Source organism: Ranitomeya imitator, chromosome 6 (assembly GCF_032444005.1).
Source record: "Ranitomeya imitator isolate aRanImi1 chromosome 6, aRanImi1.pri, whole genome shotgun sequence".
Taxonomy (NCBI): domain Eukaryota; kingdom Metazoa; phylum Chordata; class Amphibia; order Anura; family Dendrobatidae; genus Ranitomeya; species Ranitomeya imitator.
The window spans coordinates 547,867,748-547,887,620 of NC_091287.1; the positions used below are offsets into that span (position 1 = coordinate 547,867,748).

General features: G+C 40.5%; 1 protein-coding gene across 1 annotated transcript in view; it reads right to left on the bottom strand.

Moving 5' to 3' along the window:
• COL22A1 (collagen type XXII alpha 1 chain) overlaps positions 1-19,873 on the bottom strand; it is a 573,554-nt gene that overhangs the window by 377,018 nt on the left and 176,663 nt on the right. Inside the window, exon 5 of the mRNA XM_069732369.1 lies at positions 2,930-3,041. Within this exon, the coding sequence (XP_069588470.1) occupies positions 2,930-3,041 (112 nt within the window). The remainder of the gene's footprint in view (positions 1-2,929; positions 3,042-19,873) is intronic.

Here is a 19,873-nt window from a genome sequence, read left to right on the forward strand (position 1 = left end):
TTTGTCTCCCATAGTTGAGGTCTACCTATGATGTAAATTACAGACGCCTCTCATCTTTTTAAGTGGTGGAACTTGCACTATTGCTGACTGACTAAATACTTTTTTGCCCCACTGTACATATATTTTTTCATTTTACTTATTCACTTTTTACATTCACACTACACATATACTTTATCTATTGAACGCATATTTACATGTTTATTATTTATTATGTTATTCCTTCACATTTTGTTTTTTTTTACTTTGCTTTCCATTTCCCATCCGTTTTTATTGAATCCAGCCGACAGACAGAAAGGTCAAGGTCACGAAAATACAAGACTTTTTCTTCGGGAAAACAAAAATCTCGAGAATGATGGTCTCCTATAGAATTTTTTGTTTGCTGTGTTGACTTTCTTCTGCTCTCAGTCTATGAATATATTAACATTTGACTCTCGTCTTCCGAGTTCCTTCCTTCCGTCCGGGACACAATAAACGAGGCGCGATCAGTATTTCGCGAAGGGGAATTAGGTGGGAGGGAAGGAATCTCATTTTGGCTTCTCTATTATTTGTGATATGAATTGGGGATCTAAAAGTCAAAAAAGTAGAAAACTTTCCCAATAACTCTCTTTCGGGAAGTTTTCTGAATGGAGATACTGTGTTAGTGGGGGAAGGAGAGCATGGGTCAAGTTTAACTCCTTCACTGCTGGCCAATTTTTATTTTTTTTGCGCTTTCATTTATTCTTTTCTCCCCTTCTTCCAAAAGCCATGACATTTTTTTTTTTAATTTTCCCATCGAGGATTTTTTTTTGTTAATTTTTTTTTGGTGGAACGAGATTTTGAATGACGCTTCTTATTACGTAATGAATAACAGGAGGAAAAAAAAAATTCCGAGTGGTGAAAAATATGTCATTTTATTAGGGTTATTTGGGGTTTTTACAGCATTTATTGTAGTTATAAAAATGAACCAAAAAAAAAACCCTAATTATCCAGGTCATTACAATTACAGGGATCCCAAACTTCCATGTTTATTTTTATATTCATAGTTAAAAATAAATTGGAAATTTGTAAAAAAAAAATAAATATGGATTTGCTTCGCTATTTTTTTTCCTAGACCCATAATGATTTTATTTTTCTTTCAACAGAGGCGGCTGAGGACCGACGTTGTCTTTGATATCATTTTGATCGTTTTTTAATGTTTTTTTTTTAGCAAGGTATTGAAAATCTGCAATGTGGAATTTTGATTTATTTTTTTTTCTCGACATGGCGTTTACCGATCAGGTTAATTAATTTTATATTTTTATAAATCGGACGTCACGGAAGAGGCGATACCAAATATGTTCTATTTTTAGTTCTAAAGAGGTGTAAATAGAATGTTGATAGTTTTTAATTGTTTTTATATCATTAAAAACTTTTTTCTTTTTTACTATTTGTCCCCTTAGGCACCTGTGATCGTCCGATCGCTTTTACTATATACTGCGATAACATAGTAAAAATCGCATGTAGCCGAGCTTCAGAGGATTATCGAGATGTATCAACTATAATTTGCGGCTTTCAATAAAACCATTAATTTTAACAGGTAAAGTACAGAAAAACGGGGAGAAAAATTCGAAAAGGGGCAAAAAACAATATTCCAATATTTTTTTTTTGTTTTGCTTTTATAACTTGGCAGAATGATTCTCCAGGTTTTTACAAATATGACGATACCAAATTATCATGTTAGTGCCTTAAAGAAAATAAAAATTAAACTGTGGCTTTTTTTTTACATTTTTAATTTTCCCATCGATTGAGCTGTGTGAGGGTTTGTTTTTTGCATGACAAGCAAATGTTGGAGTACATATGATTTTTTGATTGAATTTTCTGTTGGAAGGTTTTGTGTTTTGATATTTTTTCTCTTTATGGCATTTAATATACGGGCAAACAATTTTGTATTTTGATTGATCAGACTTCTACTGCTGACGCGGAGATGCGGAATGTGTTTATGTTTGTTTTTATTTCTTTATTGTTGACGTCATGGTCTCCGATGGGCTTCAGAGCGGCACCAAGGTGGCAGCGACGGGGGTGTTCAGAGATAATTGACCTTAGTGCTAGCCCTTTTTGCTCTTTTCTGCCTTTAGTATGATTCCTAACTTACATGTTTCTGAAAACCTTGTGCAATCAGATCCGAGCTAGTCACTATGGTGCCTGACTTTGAGCTGAAAGATGGAGTAACCAGAGATAAACTGGTTTTTAAGGCTCATAACTGACAATAACTGGACTAACAATGAGCTGGAAGATCTGAGTAGCAAGATGTGAACTGGTTGCTATGGCACCTAACTGATATTGAGCTGAAGACCTCAGTAACCAGATAAAAACTAGTTGCTATGGTGCCTAACCAACTGAAATTGAGCTGAAACTGGTTACTATGGCAACTGACCAACTGACATTGAGCTGAGTAAACAAATTTGAACTGGTTGCTATGGTGCTTAACTGACGTTGAGCTGAAGAACCGATTAAGCAGAGATAAATTAGATGCTATGGCGCCTAACCAACTGACATTGAGCTGGAACTATTTGCTATGGCAACTAACTAACTGACAATGAGCTGAGTAAACAGATATGAACCAGTTGCTTTGGCAACTAACAAACTGACATTGTGCTGAGTAAACAGATATGAACTAGTTGCTATGGCACCGAACTAGCATTGAGCTGAAGACCTGAGTAACTAAAGATAAACTAAAACTAGTTGCTATGGTGCCTATCCAACTGACATTGAGCTGAGTAAACAGATGTGAACTGGTTGCTATGACACTTAACCAACTGACATTGTGCTGAGGATCTGAGTAACCAGATGTGAACTGGTTGCTATGGCGCCTAACCAACTGACATTGTGCTGAAGATCTGAGTAACCAGATGTGAACCTCAGCTGCCATATAAATTTATAACAGCCATAACTTTCTGGATGGCGGACTCACTCTGTTCTCTGGACGATGGGGAACGTCCCTAGACGCACGTAGGAGCTCTGAACCCCAGGCTCTCTCCCACCGATGACGTCTTTTATGTTGAATAACTCCATGAGGTCAAAACCTGTCACAAGACAGAGGAAAATAGATTATTTCACACTCCAACACTACAAGAAGAAGAAGACGACTGTCTCTGTACTGCCACAGTGGTGGTGCTGGACCTCTGGGAGGTGGATCAGTGCCTGCCGGAGACCATTCATGGCTCAATATAGCAATGAGGGTGACGTAGCCCAATATGGTTTCTTCCTTCTAGAACTGGTTCTATTCCGGTTTGTGGTCTGTGTCTGCAAAAGCGAATCAGACTAACTTACATAAACGTAACGGAGTTGTTAAAGGAAGAGACAAGCCATGTTTTTCATTATTTGTTCACATAACTCATGATAAGAAGCCAAACCAGACATTGCTTTTGCAGATTCGTGTTCCAGGGTGTTTGCTCTACATCAGTGCAAAGCAAGAGGCCTGATTCAGCTGGATGAAAATTCTTTGATGAGGGTCTAAAAGGTTCTCTTTCTGGAGAATGCCAAACTTGCATTTGATGACTTATAGGCAAAGCAATGGTGCACTGAGCAATGCTTTGAACTGATGAGGGGCAAATACCTCAAAACACCTGTCTGTAAATTAAGTCTCTGGTTGGGGTTCTTATGCTAAGTGTCATGGCAAATCTAGTTAAAAGGTCAGCACAGATTTTTCTGACTATTCAATGCATTAGTAGGTGGCACTAGAGAAAAGTTCCCTGTTTACAATCTGAAGAGGGTATTTGTAAATTTCGTTTCCCAGAGAAGCATTGCATTGCCTACAAGTCTCCTTACACCAGATTATCATCCTCTTTTTCCAATCTGAAGAGGATATTTGCAAATTTAATTTCCCAGAGGATCACTGCATGGCCTATAGGTCTCCTTACGCCAGATTATTGTCCTCTTTTTCCAATCTTAAGAGGATATTTATAAATTAAATTTCCCAGGGGAGCATTGCATGGCCTATAGGTCTCCTTACGCCAGATTATTGTCCTCTTTTTCCAATCTTAAGAGGATATTTATAAATTAAATTTCCCAGGGGAGCATTGCATGGCCTACAAGTCTCCTTACGCCAGATTATCGTCCTCTTTTTCCAATCTGAAGAGGATATTCACAAGTTTAATTTCCCAGAGGATCACTGCATGGCCTATAGGTCTCCTTATGCTGGCTCATCACTCTCCACAAGGAGAAATGATAGATAATTGATGGAAAAATAGAAATTTCAAATTATCTCAATTTATTCACTATCAAATTTGAGCGCCACACCAACAATTCTCTGCACTTACTGCCTTGGTTGCTATCATTGAGGTTATTAATGGTCCTCTGAGGAATGTTCTGCCACTGAATGCAGCCTGGCTTTATAGTGTTGAAAGACATCTCCTAGGACATTGGAAAAATGGCCGCACCAGTGGTTCCAAATCAATGTAACACCGAGCTGCTAGTGCGCATGGAATGAAGGACAGAGGGGTCCGGATACCATATATTATACCACCCAAGTCACCAGAAAGCGTTTGCACGACACTGACCATGAGCCAGAAGTCCGGCTACAAGTGTTGCCTGGACCTCACACCTCCATTCTCAAAGACTATCATGGTGCAGAGAAGACTGGAGGCAATGAAGGCTGAAATGGAGGTCAATTCCACATCTGTCTTAAATTCCAAGATAGACAGAGATTGTTCTGTAGATCACAGGGGCAATACCATAAAGAGGCCTTCTCTTTGGAACGTGAAAGTGTCCCAGGAGCTTTTTTAGAGATAAGACCATGCCACATGTTGTTTGTGCCGCTGTGAGCAACCTGCATGGCCTAAACGTGCCACCGTAGCCTGCAGCTTCCCCAGACTGATCTCCCATCGAGCACAGCCGGGACATCATTAGTCGCTGATTACACAGCACAGGATGATATGTCCAAGTGCATTCAGCACAAAACCTTCATCAGACGACCATTAATGACCTCACTGACAGCAGCCGAGGCCGAAGTGCCGGGATTTCTGCACGTGGCTCAGACTCAAGACTGAATAGATCAAGTGGTTTTGAAAAATGTGTTTCCATTTTTTTCATTGATTGCAGATCAGTAAGACGTCTATCCATCCTGTGATTTCCATCATTACATGAATTCTTCTTTGTGCGCATTTTCAGTGTTTCACCTGTCAATGTGTCTGCATTAAATCTATCTATTATCTATCTATCCATCTATCATCTATCTATCATCTATCTATTATCTATCTATCTATTATCTATCTATCTATCATCTATCATCTATCATCTATCTATCTATCTATCTATCTATCTATCTATCTATCTATCTATTATCTATCTATCTATTATCTATCTATTATCTATCTATCTATCTATCTATCTATTATCTATCTATTATCTATCATATATCTATTATCTATCATCTATCTATTATCTATCTATCTATTATCTATCTATTATCTATCTATCTATTATCTATCTATCTATTATCTATCTATCATCTATCTATTATCTATCATCTATCTGTTATCTATATATCATCTATATATCTATCTATTATCTATCTATCATCTATCTATCCATCTATCTATCCATCTATCTATCTATCTATCTATCTATCTATCTATCTATCTATCTATCTATCATCTATCTATTATCTATCTATCTATTATCTATCTATCTATCCATCTACCTATCTATCATCTATCTATCATCTATCTATTATCTATCATATATTATCTATTTATTATCTATCTATTTATTATCTATCTATCTATTATCTATCTATTATATATCATCTATCTATCTATCTATCTATCTCTCTATCTATCTATTATCTATCTATTATATATCATCTATCTATTATCTATCTATCTATCTATTATCTATCAATTATCTATCTATCCATCTATCTATCTATCTATCTATCTATCTATCTATCTATCTATCTATCTATCATCTATCTATTATCTATCTATCTATTATCTATCTATCTATCCATCTACCTATCTATCATCTATCTATCATCTATCTATTATCTATCATATATTATCTATTTATTATCTATCTATTTATTATCTATCTATCTATTATCTATCTATTATATATCATCTATCTATCTATCTATCTATCTATCTATCTCTCTATCTATCTATTATCTATCTATTATATATCATCTATCTATTATCTATCTATCTATCTATTATCTATCTATCTATTATCGATCTATTATATATCATCTATCTATCTATTATCTATCTATCTATCTATTATCTATCTATTATCTATCATATATTATCTATCATCTATCTATCTATTATCTATCTATAATATATCATCTATCTATCTATTATCTATCTATTATCTATCTATATATCTATCTATCTATCATCTATCTATTATCTATCATATATTATCTATTTATTATCTATCTATCTATCTATCTATCTATTTATCTATCTATCTATCTATCCATTTCTCCAATATACTTAGCATATAACCACATTTTCCAATCTATCCAGAACACAACAATTATCTATTGTCTGATCCTTGTGGATTCGCTCCAGGGCAACATTTCTTTCTCTTACTGATGAATTAGAGGTCACGACCTCTGCACTCCTGAGAAGGTCACTTACCACAATGTATATGGATATTACTCATTTCCCAAAATTACGTCCTATTAGCGGATGTAATATGCAAGGAATGGGTTCCACCATAAGTCATGGGACTCTCCGGTTCCAGCATTGAAGACAGAGGATCATTTTCATTTATATTTTGTGGCTTATGCAAAACTGAGCTAAATGTCCGGATAATTAAAATATATCTTTAAAGCGAAGCTTCCTAAACGCCATTTATCTATTTTCATTCCTCCGTGCTCATAGAATGGCTGGAATAATGGACGGGAACATTTATCTGGTTCATACTAAATAATTCATAGTACTGAATGGTGCAAATAGTAGAGAAGTTTGCACTAAATATTCCTACCACTAGGTGGTGCTGTAATGTTTTGTGTTATGTTTGTCTTTGCACTCATGAGAGATGCTTAACAGCACACCACATGGTCAGACAGGGTATTACAAGCAGAACTTAATTTTAGGGGAAAAAAAAATGTTAGTTTTTGTGAATTTTACAAAAGGTCTGTATTTACTAGTGCCAAGGATATTTTTGAGCATCTGTAAAAAAAATTAAACATTTTAGGAGTTGCATACAAATTTTATGGCCATGAATAAAAGCTGATCTGCAGTACCCGGCAGCTGCAACTAACTAACTGTGCTGCTACACTTCGTACAGTGTTTACATCTGACGGCTTTTTATTCCATAGCCTTACTTCATTATGCTTGTGACATTTTTGTAAGCATGTTGCAGTATTGTATGTGCTCTGTATTATATTATTACGTCTTTATTACACGGAATATATATGTGATTGCTATAAGGCAGCATTATATGGGCACTATATTTTACTGCTATATCTTCACTTTATGGCAGTATTATATAAGTGCTTTAAAATACTTTAATGTCCTCACTACATGACATTTTAAGTTTGTACTATGGGGCAGCATTAAATGGATATCTTAAGGCAATATTGTTTCTTCATTATCTGGCATTATTCTATAAGAACTACATGGAAGTATTATGTGGCTGACCGCTATATAGTGCTTTTATGCCTTTATTATATGCAGGTGTTCTGTGATACTTCACTATCCTCTCTATATGAAATTTCATTGAAGCACTATATGGCAGTATTTTATTAGCTCTGTATGGTACTTTTATTACATTGTATAAATATGTATTATAAGGCAGCATTATATGTGAGTGCTCTATGGCAGCATTACATTATTATATGAGCGCTGTTTTTTCCTAATATGTATTTACTATATGTCAGTATTACGTAAGTTCACTATATGTCAGTATTATGTAAGTTCACTATATGTCAGTATTATGTAAGTTCACTATATGGCAGTATTGTGTAAGTTCACTATATGTCAGTATTATGTAAGTTCACTATATGGCAGTATTGTGTAAGTTCACTATATGTCAGTATTATGTAAGTTCACTATATGGCAGTATTGTGTAAGTTCACTATATGTCAGTATTATGTAAGTTCACTATATGGCAGTATTGTGTAAGTTCACTATATGGCAGTATTATGTAAGTTCACTATATGGCAGTATTGTGTAAGTTCACTATATGTCAGTATTATGTAAGCTCACTATTTGTTAGTATTACCTAAGTTCACTATATGTCAGTATTATGCAAGTTCACTATATTTATTATGTAAGTACACTATATGGCAGTATTATGTAAGCTCACTATTTGTTAGTATTACCTAAGTTCACTATATGTCAGTATTATGCAAGTTCACTATATTTATTATGTAAGTTCACTATATGGCAGTATGATGTACGTTCACTATATGTCAGTATTATGTAAGTTCACTATATTTATTATGTAAGTTCACTATATGGCAGTATTATGTAAGTTCACTATATGTCAGTATTATGTAAGTTCACTATATTTATTATGTAAGTTCACTATATGGCAGTATTATGTAAGTTCACTATATGTCAGTATTATGTAAGTTCACTATATTTATTATGTAAGTTCACTATATGGCAGTATTATGTAAGTTCACTATATGGCAGTATTATGTAAGCTCACTATATTTATTATGTAAGTTCACTATATGGCAGTATTATGTAAGTTCACTATATGGCAGTATTATGTAAGTTCACTATATTTATTATGTAAGTTCACTATATAGCAGTATTATGTAAGCTCACTATATTTATTATGTAAGTTCACTATATAGCAGTATTATGTAAGTTCACTATATGGCAGTATTATGTAAGTTCACTATATTTATTATGTAAGTTCACTATATGGCAGTATTATGCAAGTTCACTATATGGCAGTAATATGTAAATTCACTATATGGCAGCATTATGTAAGTTCACAATACGGCAGCATTATGTAAGTTCACTATATGGTTGTAATATGTAAATTCACTATATGGCATTATGTAAGTTCACTATATGGCAGTATTAAGCAAGTTCACTATATGGCATAATTATGTAAGCTCACGGTATGGCAGTATTAGCACTGTATGGTGATATGGTTAAAGTGCTGCTTTTAGTTAAGCGATTTCATAATAGTATCCGTGTCCACTTTGCACTTTCCATACAAATTAGGCAGATTCCATGTTTTTTTTTCCCCCGGCCCCCACAAATCATGTCATGGGCACTGGGGTACAGATATCAGAACATGTGAAGAACATCATCTCAACATCTCCTATCTGCAGAGATGCGCGGTACATCCGTGTGACTGCCTCTTCTCTGCAGGAATTCTGGATCATGTTCGCTGCTACATTCACCCTATTACACAGCAGACAGCGATTCACTACGGTCCAGATGGTTTATTTACTATTTATAGTCTCCGAATAAGAGGAAAAAAAAGCTGATTTTTGTTCCTGCTGTTTGATGATTCTGGAAATAATCCACATCGCACATTTCACATCACAACCACAGCTGAGAAACATTTAGACGGATTTGTAAGAAGTCACGATCAGGGGCCCCGGAGTCCTATTATATTCTCTGTAATGAAGGAGTGAGATGGCCGTGACTCACGTCAGTCGTGCATCTGCGGACAGATTACAGGTAATACGTAATATATCACCTACGTTACACCACTATCATTAGTGTAATTTGTAATCCAGTGATTAATTACTTACAACACATCACCATTCTTAAAAGGGAATTCTCAGGATGAAAGGTTCCTTCATTCATACATGGTTCACTGTCAGTAGCAATCTCGCCATCTAAATTGACAGAATTAGGAGGCTCCCTGTATCACAATCCGTCTCAAAATTAATTCCATAGATACTGTGGTCAACAGCGGTCATGGCATCTTAGTGGTTAAGAGATGAAGAGACCTCCTTCTTTTATTCCAGCAGCCTCAAAAGTAAATCTCTTAGATGCTATAGTTACCAGTGATTGCAGCATCTAAGGGGTTGAGAGGGGGAAGAGGTCTCCTCCTTTTTTTCCAACAGCCACAAAAGTAGTCCCTAAAATGCTTTAGTCAATAGAGATTGCAGCATCTAAAACGTTGAAAGAGGGAAGGAGTTTCTTCTTTGACCTCATCAGCCTCAGGGCTAATCCCTTAGATTCTATAGTTAATAGCACTTGCAGCATCTAAGTGGTTGAGAGAGGGAAGGAGCTTCTTCTTTGACCTCATCAGCCTCAGGGCTAATCCCTTAGATTCTATAGTTAATAGCACTTGCAGCATCTAAGTGGTTGAGAGAGGGAAGCAGCTTCTTCTTTGACCTCATCAGCCTCAATAGTAATCCCTTAGATGCAATAGTCAATAGCGATTGCAGCATCTAAATGGTTGAGAGAGAGAAAGTGCTTCTTTCACCTCATCAGTCTCAGGACTAATCCCTTAGATTTTATAGTTAATAGCAATTGCAGCATCTAAATGGTTGAGAGAGGGAAGGGATCTCCTTCATTTATTCCAACAGCCTCAAAAGTAATGCCATGGATGCTATAGTCAATAGATATTGCAGCATCTAAATGTTTGAGAGAGGGAAAGTGCTTCTTTCACCTCATCAGTCTCAGGACTAATCCCTTAGATTCTTGTTATGGCTGGTAATTCAGTACCACAATGGACATAGAAGTCAGAGTACATACAGTGATCTGACAATAACCCAAAAACATAGAACGAGCTCTGAGACGTGGGAACTCTGCTGACCGCAATCCCTAATCCTCTCCAACCACACTAGAGGCAGCCGTGGATTGCGCCTAACGCTCCCTATGCAACTCGGCACAGCCTGAGAAACTAGCTAGCCTGAAGATAGAAAATAAGCCTACCTTGCCTCAGAGAAATACCCCAAAGGAAAAGGCAGCCCCCCACATATAATGACTGTGAGTTAAGATGAAAAGACAAACGTAGAGATGAAATAGATTTAGCAAAGCGAGGCCCGACTTTCTGAACAGAGCGAGGATAGGAAAGGTAACTTTGCGGTCAACACAAAACCCTACAAACAACCACGCAAAGGGGGCAAAAAGACCCTCCGTACCGACTAACGGCACGGAGGTACACCCTCTTCGTCCCAGAGCTTCCAGCAAGCAAGAAAAACCAAATAAACAAGCTGGACAGAAAAAAACAGCAAACAAAAATAACACAAGAGCAACTTAGCTATGCAGAGCAGCATGCCACAGGAACGATCCAGGAGGAAGCAAGTCCAATACTAGAACATTGACTGGAGGCCAGGATCAAAGCACTAGGTGGAGTTAAATAGAGCAGCACCTAACGACTTCACCACATCACCTGAGGAAGGAAACTCAGAAGCCGCAGTACCACTCTCCTCCACCAACGGAAGCTCATAGAGAGAATCAGCCGAAGTACCACTTGTGACCACAGGAGGGAGCTCTGCCACAGAATTCACAACAGTACCCCCCCTTGAGGAGGGGTCACCGAACCCTCACCAGAGCTGCCAGGACGACCAGGATGAGCCATATGAAAGGCACAAACAAGATCGGGAGCATGGACATCAGAGGCAAAGACCCAGGAATTATCTTCCTGAGCATAACCCTTCCACTTAACCAGATACTGGAGTTTCCGTCTTGAAACACGAGAATCCAAAATCTTCTCCACAATATACTCCAACTCCCCCTCCACCAAAACCGGGGCAGGAGGATCAACAGATGGAACCACAGGTGCCACGTATCTCCGCAACAATGACCTATGGAATACGTTATGGATGGAAAAAGAATCTGGAAGGGTCAAACGAAAAGACACAGGATTAAGAACCTCAGAAATCCTATACGGACCAATGAAACGAGGTTTAAACTTAGGAGAGGAAACCTTCATAGGAATATGACGAGAAGACAACCAAACCAAATCCCCAACATGAAGTCGGGGACCCACACAGCGTCTGCGATTAGCGAAACGTTGAGCCTTCTCCTGGGACAAGGTCAAATTGTCCACTACATGAGTCCAAATCTGCTGCAACCTGTCCACCACCGTATCCACACCAGGACAGTCCGAAGACACAACCTGTCCTGAAGAGAAACGAGGATGGAACCCAGAGTTGCAGAAAAACGACGAAACCAAGGTAGCCGAGCTGGCCCGATTATTAAGGGCGAACTCAGCCAAAGGCAAAAAGGACACCCAGTCATCCTGATCAGCAGAAACAAAGCATCTCAGATATGTTTCCAAGGTTTGATTGGTTCGTTCGGTCTGGCCATTAGTCTGAGGATGCAAAGCCGAGGAAAAAGACAAGTCAATGCCCATCCTAGCACAAAAGGCTCGCCAAAACCTCAAAACAAACTGGGAACCTCTGTCAGAAACGATATTCTCTGGAATGCCATGTAAACGAACCACATGCTGGAAGAACAATGGCACCAAATCAGAGGAGGAAGGTAATTTGGACAAGGGTACCAAATGGACCATCTTAGAGAAGCGATCACAAACCACCCAAATGACTGACATTTTTTGAGAGATGGGAAGATCTGAAATAAAATCCATAGAGATATGTGTCCAAGGCCTCTTCGGGACCGGCAAGGGCAAAAGCAACCCACTGGCATGAGAACAGCAGGGCTTAGCCCGAGCACAAATCCCACAGGACTGCACAAAAGAACGCACATCCCGCGACAGAGATGGCCACCAAAAGGATCTAGCCACTAAATCTCTGGTACCAAAGATTCCAGGATGACCAGCCAACACCGAACAATGAACCTCAGAGATAACTTTATTCGTCCACCTATCAGGGACAAACAGTTTCTCCGCTGGGCAACGATCAGGTTTATTAGCCTGAAATTTTTGCAGCACCCGCCGCAAATCAGGGGAGATGGCAGACACAATTACTCCCTCTTTGAGAATACCCGCCGGCTCAGATAAACCCGGAGAGTCAGGCACAAAACTCCTAGACAGGGCATCCGCCTTCACATTTTTAGAGCCTGGAAGGTACGAAATCACAAAGTCAAAACGGGCAAAAAACAGCGACCAACGAGCCTGTCTAGGATTCAACCGCTTGGCAGACTCGAGATAAGTCAAGTTCTTATGATCAGTCAAGACCACCACACGATGCTTAGCTCCTTCAAGCCAATGACGCCACTCCTCGAATGCCCAATTCATGGCCAGCAACTCTCGATTGCCAACATCATAATTTCGCTCAGCAGGCGAAAACTTCCTGGAAAAGAAGGCGCATGGTTTCATCACCGAGCAATCAGAACTTCTCTGCGACAAAACAGCCCCTGCTCCATTCTCAGAAGCATCAACCTCGACCTGGAATGGAAGCGAAACATCTGGTTGACACAACACAGGGGCAGAAGAAAACCGACGCTTCAACTCTTGAAAAGCTTCCACAGCAGCAGAAGACCAATTGACCACATCAGCACCCTTCTTGGTCAAATCGGTCAATGGTTTAGCAATACTAGAAAAATTGCAGATGAAGCGACGATAAAAATTAGCAAAGCCCAGGAACTTTTGCAGACTTTTCAGAGATGTCGGCTGAGTCCAATCATGGATGGCTTGGACCTTAACAGGGTCCATCTCGACAGTAGAAGGGGAAAAAATGAACCCCAAAAATGAAACCTTCTGAACACCAAAGAGACACTTAGATCCCTTCACAAACAAAGAATTAGCACGCAGGACCTGAAACACCGTTCTGACCTGCTTCACATGAGACTCCCAATCATCCGAGAAGATCAAAATATCATCCAAGAATACAATCAGGAGTTTATCCAGGTATTCTCGGAAGATGTCATGCATCAAGGACTGAAACACTGATGGAGCATTGGCAAGTCCGAATGACATTACTAGATACTCAAAATGGCCCTCGGGCGTATTAAATGCAGTTTTCCATTCATCGCCTCGCTTAATACGCACAAGATTATACGCACCACGAAGATCTATCTTGGTGAACCAACTAGCCCCCTTAATCCGAGCAAACAAATCAGATAACAGCGGCAAGGGGTACTGAAATTTAACCATGATCTTATTTAGAAGGCGGTAATCTATACAAGGTCTCAGCGAACCATCCTTCTTGGCCACAAAAAAGAACCCTGCTCCTAATGGCGACGATGACGGGCGAATTTGCCCCTTCTCCAAGGACTCCTTCATGTAACTCCGCATAGTGGCGTGCTCAGGCACAGATAAATTAAACAGTCGACCTTTTGGGAATTTACTACCAGGAATCAAATCGATAGCACAATCACAATCCCTATGCGGAGGTAGGGTATCGGACTTGGGCTCATCAAATATATCCCGGTAATCAGACAAGAACTCTGGAACCTCAGAAGGGGTGGATGACAAAATAGACAGAAATGGGACATCACCATGTACCCCCTGACAACCCCAGCTGGACACAGACATGGATTTCCAATCTAATACTGGATTATGGACTTGTAGCCATGGCAACCCCAACACGACCACATCATGCAGATTATGCAACACCAGAAAGCGAATAACCTCCTGATGTGCAGGAGCCATGCACATGGTCAGCTGGGTCCAGTATTGAGGCTTATTCTTGGCCAAAGGCGTAGCATCAATTCCTCTCAATGGAATAGGACACTGCAAGGGCTCCAAGAAAAACCCACAACGCCTAGCATACTCCAAGTCCATCAAATTCAGGGCAGCGCCTGAATCCACAAATGCCATGACAGAATAAGATGACAAAGAGCAGATCAAGGTAACGGACAAAAGAATTTTTGACTGTACCGTACCAATGGTGGCAGACCTAGCGAACCGCTTAGTGCGCTTAGGACAATCAGAGATAGCATGAGTGGAATCACCACAGTAGAAACACAGCCCATTCTGACGTCTGTGTTCTTGCCGCTCAGCTCTGGTCAAAGTCCTATCGCACTGCATAGGCTCAGGTTTATGCTCAGATAATACCGCCAAATGGTGCACAGATTTACGCTCACGCAAGCGTCGACCGATCTGAATGGCCAAAGACATAGACTCATTCAGACCAGCAGGCATAGGAAATCCCACCATGACATCCTTAAGGGCTTCAGAGAGACCCTTTCTGAAAATAGCTGCGAGCGCACCTTCATTCCATTGAGTGAGTACGGACCACTTTCTAAATTTCTGACAATATACCTCTCTCTCATCCTGACCCTGACACAGAGCCAGCAAATTTTTCTCTGCCTGATCCACTGAATTAGGTTCATCGTACAGCAATCCGAGCGCCAGGAAAAACGCATCAATATTACTTAATGCAGGATCTCCTGACGCAAGAGAAAATGCCCAGTCCTGAGGGTCGCCACGTAAAAAAAAAATAATGATCCTAACTTGTTGAACTGGGTCACCAGAGGAGTGAGGTTTCAAAGCCAGAAATAGTTTACAATTATTTTTGAAACTCAGAAATTTAGTTCTATCTCCAAAAAACAAATCAGGAATAGGAATTCTTGGTTCTAACATAGAATTCTGAACCACAAAGTCTTGAATATTTTGTACTCTTGCCGTGAGCTGATCCACACATGAAGACAGACCTTTAATGTCCATCGCTACACCTGTGTCCTGAACCACCCAAATGTCTAGGGGAAAAAAAAGGCAAAACACAGTGCAGAGAAAAAAAAATGGTCTCAGAACTTCTTTTTTCCCTCTATTGGGAATCATTAGTACTTTGGGCCTCCAGTACTGTTATGGCTGGTAATTCAGTACCACAATGGACATAGAAGTCAGAGCACATACAGTGATCTGACAATAACCCAAAAACATAGAACGAGCTCTGAGACGTGGGAACTCTGCTGACCGCAATCCCTAATCCTCTCCAACCACACTAGAGGCAGCCGTGGATTGCGCCTAACGCTCCCTATGCAACTCGGCACAGCCTGAGAAACTAGCTAGCCTGAAGATAGAAAATAAGTCTACCTTGCCTGAGAGAAATACCCCAAAGGAAAAGGCAGCCCCCCACATATAATGACTGTGAGTTAAGATGAAAAGACAAACGTAGAGATGAAATAGATTTAGCAAAGCGAGGCCCGACTTTCTGAACAGAGCGAGGATAGGAAAGGTAACTTTGCGGTCAACACAAAACCCTACAAACAACCACGCAAAGGGGGCAAAAAGACCCTCCGTACCGACTAACGGCACGGAGGTACACCCTCTTCGTCCCAGAGCTTCCAGCAAGCAAGAAAAACCAAATAAACAAGCTGGACAGAAAAAACAGCAAACAAAAATAACACAAGAGCAACTTAGCTATGCAGAGCAGCAGGCCACAGGAACGATCCAGGAGGAAGCAAGTCCAATACTAGAACATTGACTGGAGGCCAGGATCAAAGCACTAGGTGGAGTTAAATAGAGCAGCACCTAACGACTTCACCACATTACCTGAGGAAGGAAACTCAGAAGCCGCAGTACCACTCTCCTCCACCAACGGAAGCTCATAGAGAGAATCAACCGAAGTACCACTTGTGACCACAGGAGGGAGCTCTGGCACAGAATTCACAACAGATTCTATAGTTAATAGCAATTGCAGCATCTAGATGGTTGAGAGAGGGAAAGGATCTCCTTCACTTATTCCAACAGCCTCAAAAGTAATCCTATGGATGCTATAGTCAATAGAGATTGCAGCATCTAAATGGTTGAGAGAGGGAAGCAGCTTCTTCTTTGACCTCATCAGCCTCAGTAGTAATCCCATAGATGCTATAGTCAATAGCGATTGCAGCATCTAAGTAGTTGAGGAAAGGAAGGGGCTTTTTTCACCTCATCAGTCTCAGGACTAATCCCTTAGATGTAATATTAATAGCAATTGCAGTATCTAAATGGTTGAGAGAGGGAAGGAGCCTCCTTCTTTTATTTCAACAGCCTCAAAAGTAATCTTAAAAATGCTATAGTAAATAGCAATTGAAGCATCTAAGTGGTTGAGAGAGGGAAGACGCTTCTTCTTTCAGCTCATCAGCCTCAAAAGTAATCCCTTAGATGTCTCATTCAAAAGCTTTTAAGGGATCGGGAAAATCAGGCAGCTCTCACTTTCACCCAATCAGTGTCAAACATAATCCCTTAAATGCTACAGTTAATAGCGATTGCAGCATCTAAGTTGCTGGGAGTGGGAAGGGGCTTCTTCTGTCACCTTCCAATGTTGCTGCGGTCAAAGAAATGTAATTCTGGCGTTTCAATATTTTTTTCTCATTACGCCGTTATCCGATTGGATTAATTTTGCTTTATATTGTGATCAATTGGACTTTTACAAACACAGCGATACCAAATATGTGTATTTTTAAAAAATTATTTTATCTTTAATGGGTGAAATGGGGGAGATTTTAACTTTTGTGGTTTATTTTCATTTTATTAATATTTTTAAAACCTTTATTTTCACTTTTTACTTTATTTAATAGTTCTCTTAGGGGACTTGAAGCTGAGATCGTCCAGTCGCCTGTACTGTACATGACAGTGCATCAGCACGGTGATGTATAGTGAGAATCCCAATCTCCTATGACTGCCGACCATGTGCCAGCTTCCACAGGAGGATCACAATGACAGGCAAGAGGGTCATCAAGGGACGCCCGGCTGTCATGACAACCTGTAAGCGCCCTGCGATCACATAGGGAGCATGGAAAGAAGTGTCCCCTGCCACAGAAAATAAAATGCCGCTGTCAGAGATTGACAGCGGGATATAACAGAGTAAGGCCAGCGTCACAACTAACATATCAAAATACGGTCCGTTTTTTTACGGCTGAGATACGCAGAAAAGTTCCTGAACAGTGATCTTTATGTCATCCGTTGGCAAAGTGTGGCTGCGTATTTTGCGCATGTAAACCTCCGTATGTAATCCGTATGGCATCCGTACAGTATATCTACAGTATATATATATTTCTTGGTCCGCCCTTCAGGGACAGGAAACCAACAGATAAAAGGGCGGTACCTCTCCCTCGCATCAGTTGGTTTCCTGTCCCTGACGGGGAACCTTTTTCGGTGCGGTACCTGCAAAAGAAGACGCCGTATCCAAAGGACTGGGGCGGGTCAGCCAGGTTCCGGCAGCGAGGAGGCTCCTGTCGTGGCTGGTCCGGTGCCCGAAGCCGCCATCGCTGGAATCGAAGGGTTCTTCACGGTGTGCGGGGGGAGAATCGCCGCCACTCTGAGAGAGGAAGGGGCGCTGAGACACCCGGAGCTCCTGTGCTGGCAAGCGCACGCTCTGGGTGCACAAAGATGGCCGCTTCCCCGGAAATGCGGTAGGACTTCCGGGTCATCGCCGCACGCATGCGCAGTAGCGTTTTCTCCCCGGGGGACGTGACGTAGAGATCAGAAGGATGTCGGACGCTGGGAGGTGGCACAAACTCTCTGGAAACATGGAGGACAGCGACGCACAGCAAGAGCCGGAGCAGCAGCCTAGGCAGCAGCACCAGCATCATAAAAAACAGGCAGACCCTAAGGGAACCAGGAGAAGTGGGTCCAGCAGTTGTTCAACGCAGCGCAGCAGATCTGCTGCAGTGACCAATTCTCCTTCTCAAGACTCTCCTCTACCAGATCCGGGCCCCCCTCCAGAATCGGTACCTACGTCCACATCTGAATGGTGAGTGACCTCCGAGAAAGTTCATTTTTTGTAATGGGGCTCCTTCTTCTCTCTTAATAGAGAAAGAAGAGGTTGGAGAAAACAAAAAATAGATCCTGTCCCACCTGTAACAAAGCTTTGCCGGTAGCCTGGAGCAAAAAGCTTTGTAACTCATGTATACAACGCTTATTATGTGAAGAGACCCCTGATTTCGCATCTGAGCTGAAAACGATAATCAGATCTGAGGTTCAGAATGCCCTCACATCTTTCAAAAAGGTGAAAGACAAGAAAAAAGAGGTGTTATATTCCCACTCTGACCAGTCTACATCTGAGGACGCTGATTCCAATAAATCTGATTCCTCCTCATCTTCCTCAGATGAGGATTCAGGCCGTCACTGCTTCCCACTAGATGAGGTAGATACTCTAGTAAAAGCTGTTAGAGCTACTATGGGGGTAGAGGATCCCCGTTCCGATAGAACGGCTCAAGACATAATGTTTGGTGACCTGGGACAGAAAAAGCGGAGAACATTTCCCCTAAATTCTAACGTCCAAACATTGATTAAAAAAGAATGGGAGAAACCTGATAGGAGAAATTCCTCAGTACCTTCTCTTAAAAGAAAGTATCCTTTCGAAGAAACAAAGCGCCTAAATTAGATGTCACTGTAGGCAAGGCCTCAAAAAAATTTGCTCTCCCATTTGAGGATATGGGTACCCTTAAAGACCCTTTAGACAAAAAAGCGGATACCTTTCTTAAGGGGGCCTAGGAATCGGCTGGGGGTAGCTTGAGATCTGCGGTTGCTGCGACATGCACCTCTAGATCTATAATGATGTGGATTGACCAGTTGGAAAAACAAATTAAAGACGGGTCACCCAGGAATAAAATGCTACATTCAATCCCTGTAATTAGAGCTGCAGCAGCATTTTTAGCAGATTCCTCAGCGGACTCCGTGCGCTTAACATCCAAGGCTGCAGCCCTCTCCAACGCAGCCAGAAGAACATTATGGCTTAAAAGTTGGCCGGGAGATCTCCAAACGAAACAAAAATTTTGTTCCATTCCATGTGAGGGAAATTTCTTGTTTGGGGAGACCTTGGATGACAGCTGGGGATAAAAAGAATGGTTTTCCAAACCTGGGACCAGCTCCATTTAGACAGTCCTTTCGGAACCGGAGATTTTTTCGCCAAAGGCCTCCCAGAGAACAAAGTAAATGGGACAAAGGAAGAAGAAGGGACAAGGGTTACCTTTTTGGCAACACCTCCCGTGATAAAAAAACCCTCTAAATGACATTTTTCCGCGGTGGGGGGAAGACTCACCTCATTCCTTCCCGCCTGGAAGAAAATATCCAACAATGCTTGGATTTTAAATATAATTCACTCCGGTCTAAAAATAGATTTTCTCTCTTTACCCCCCAAAAT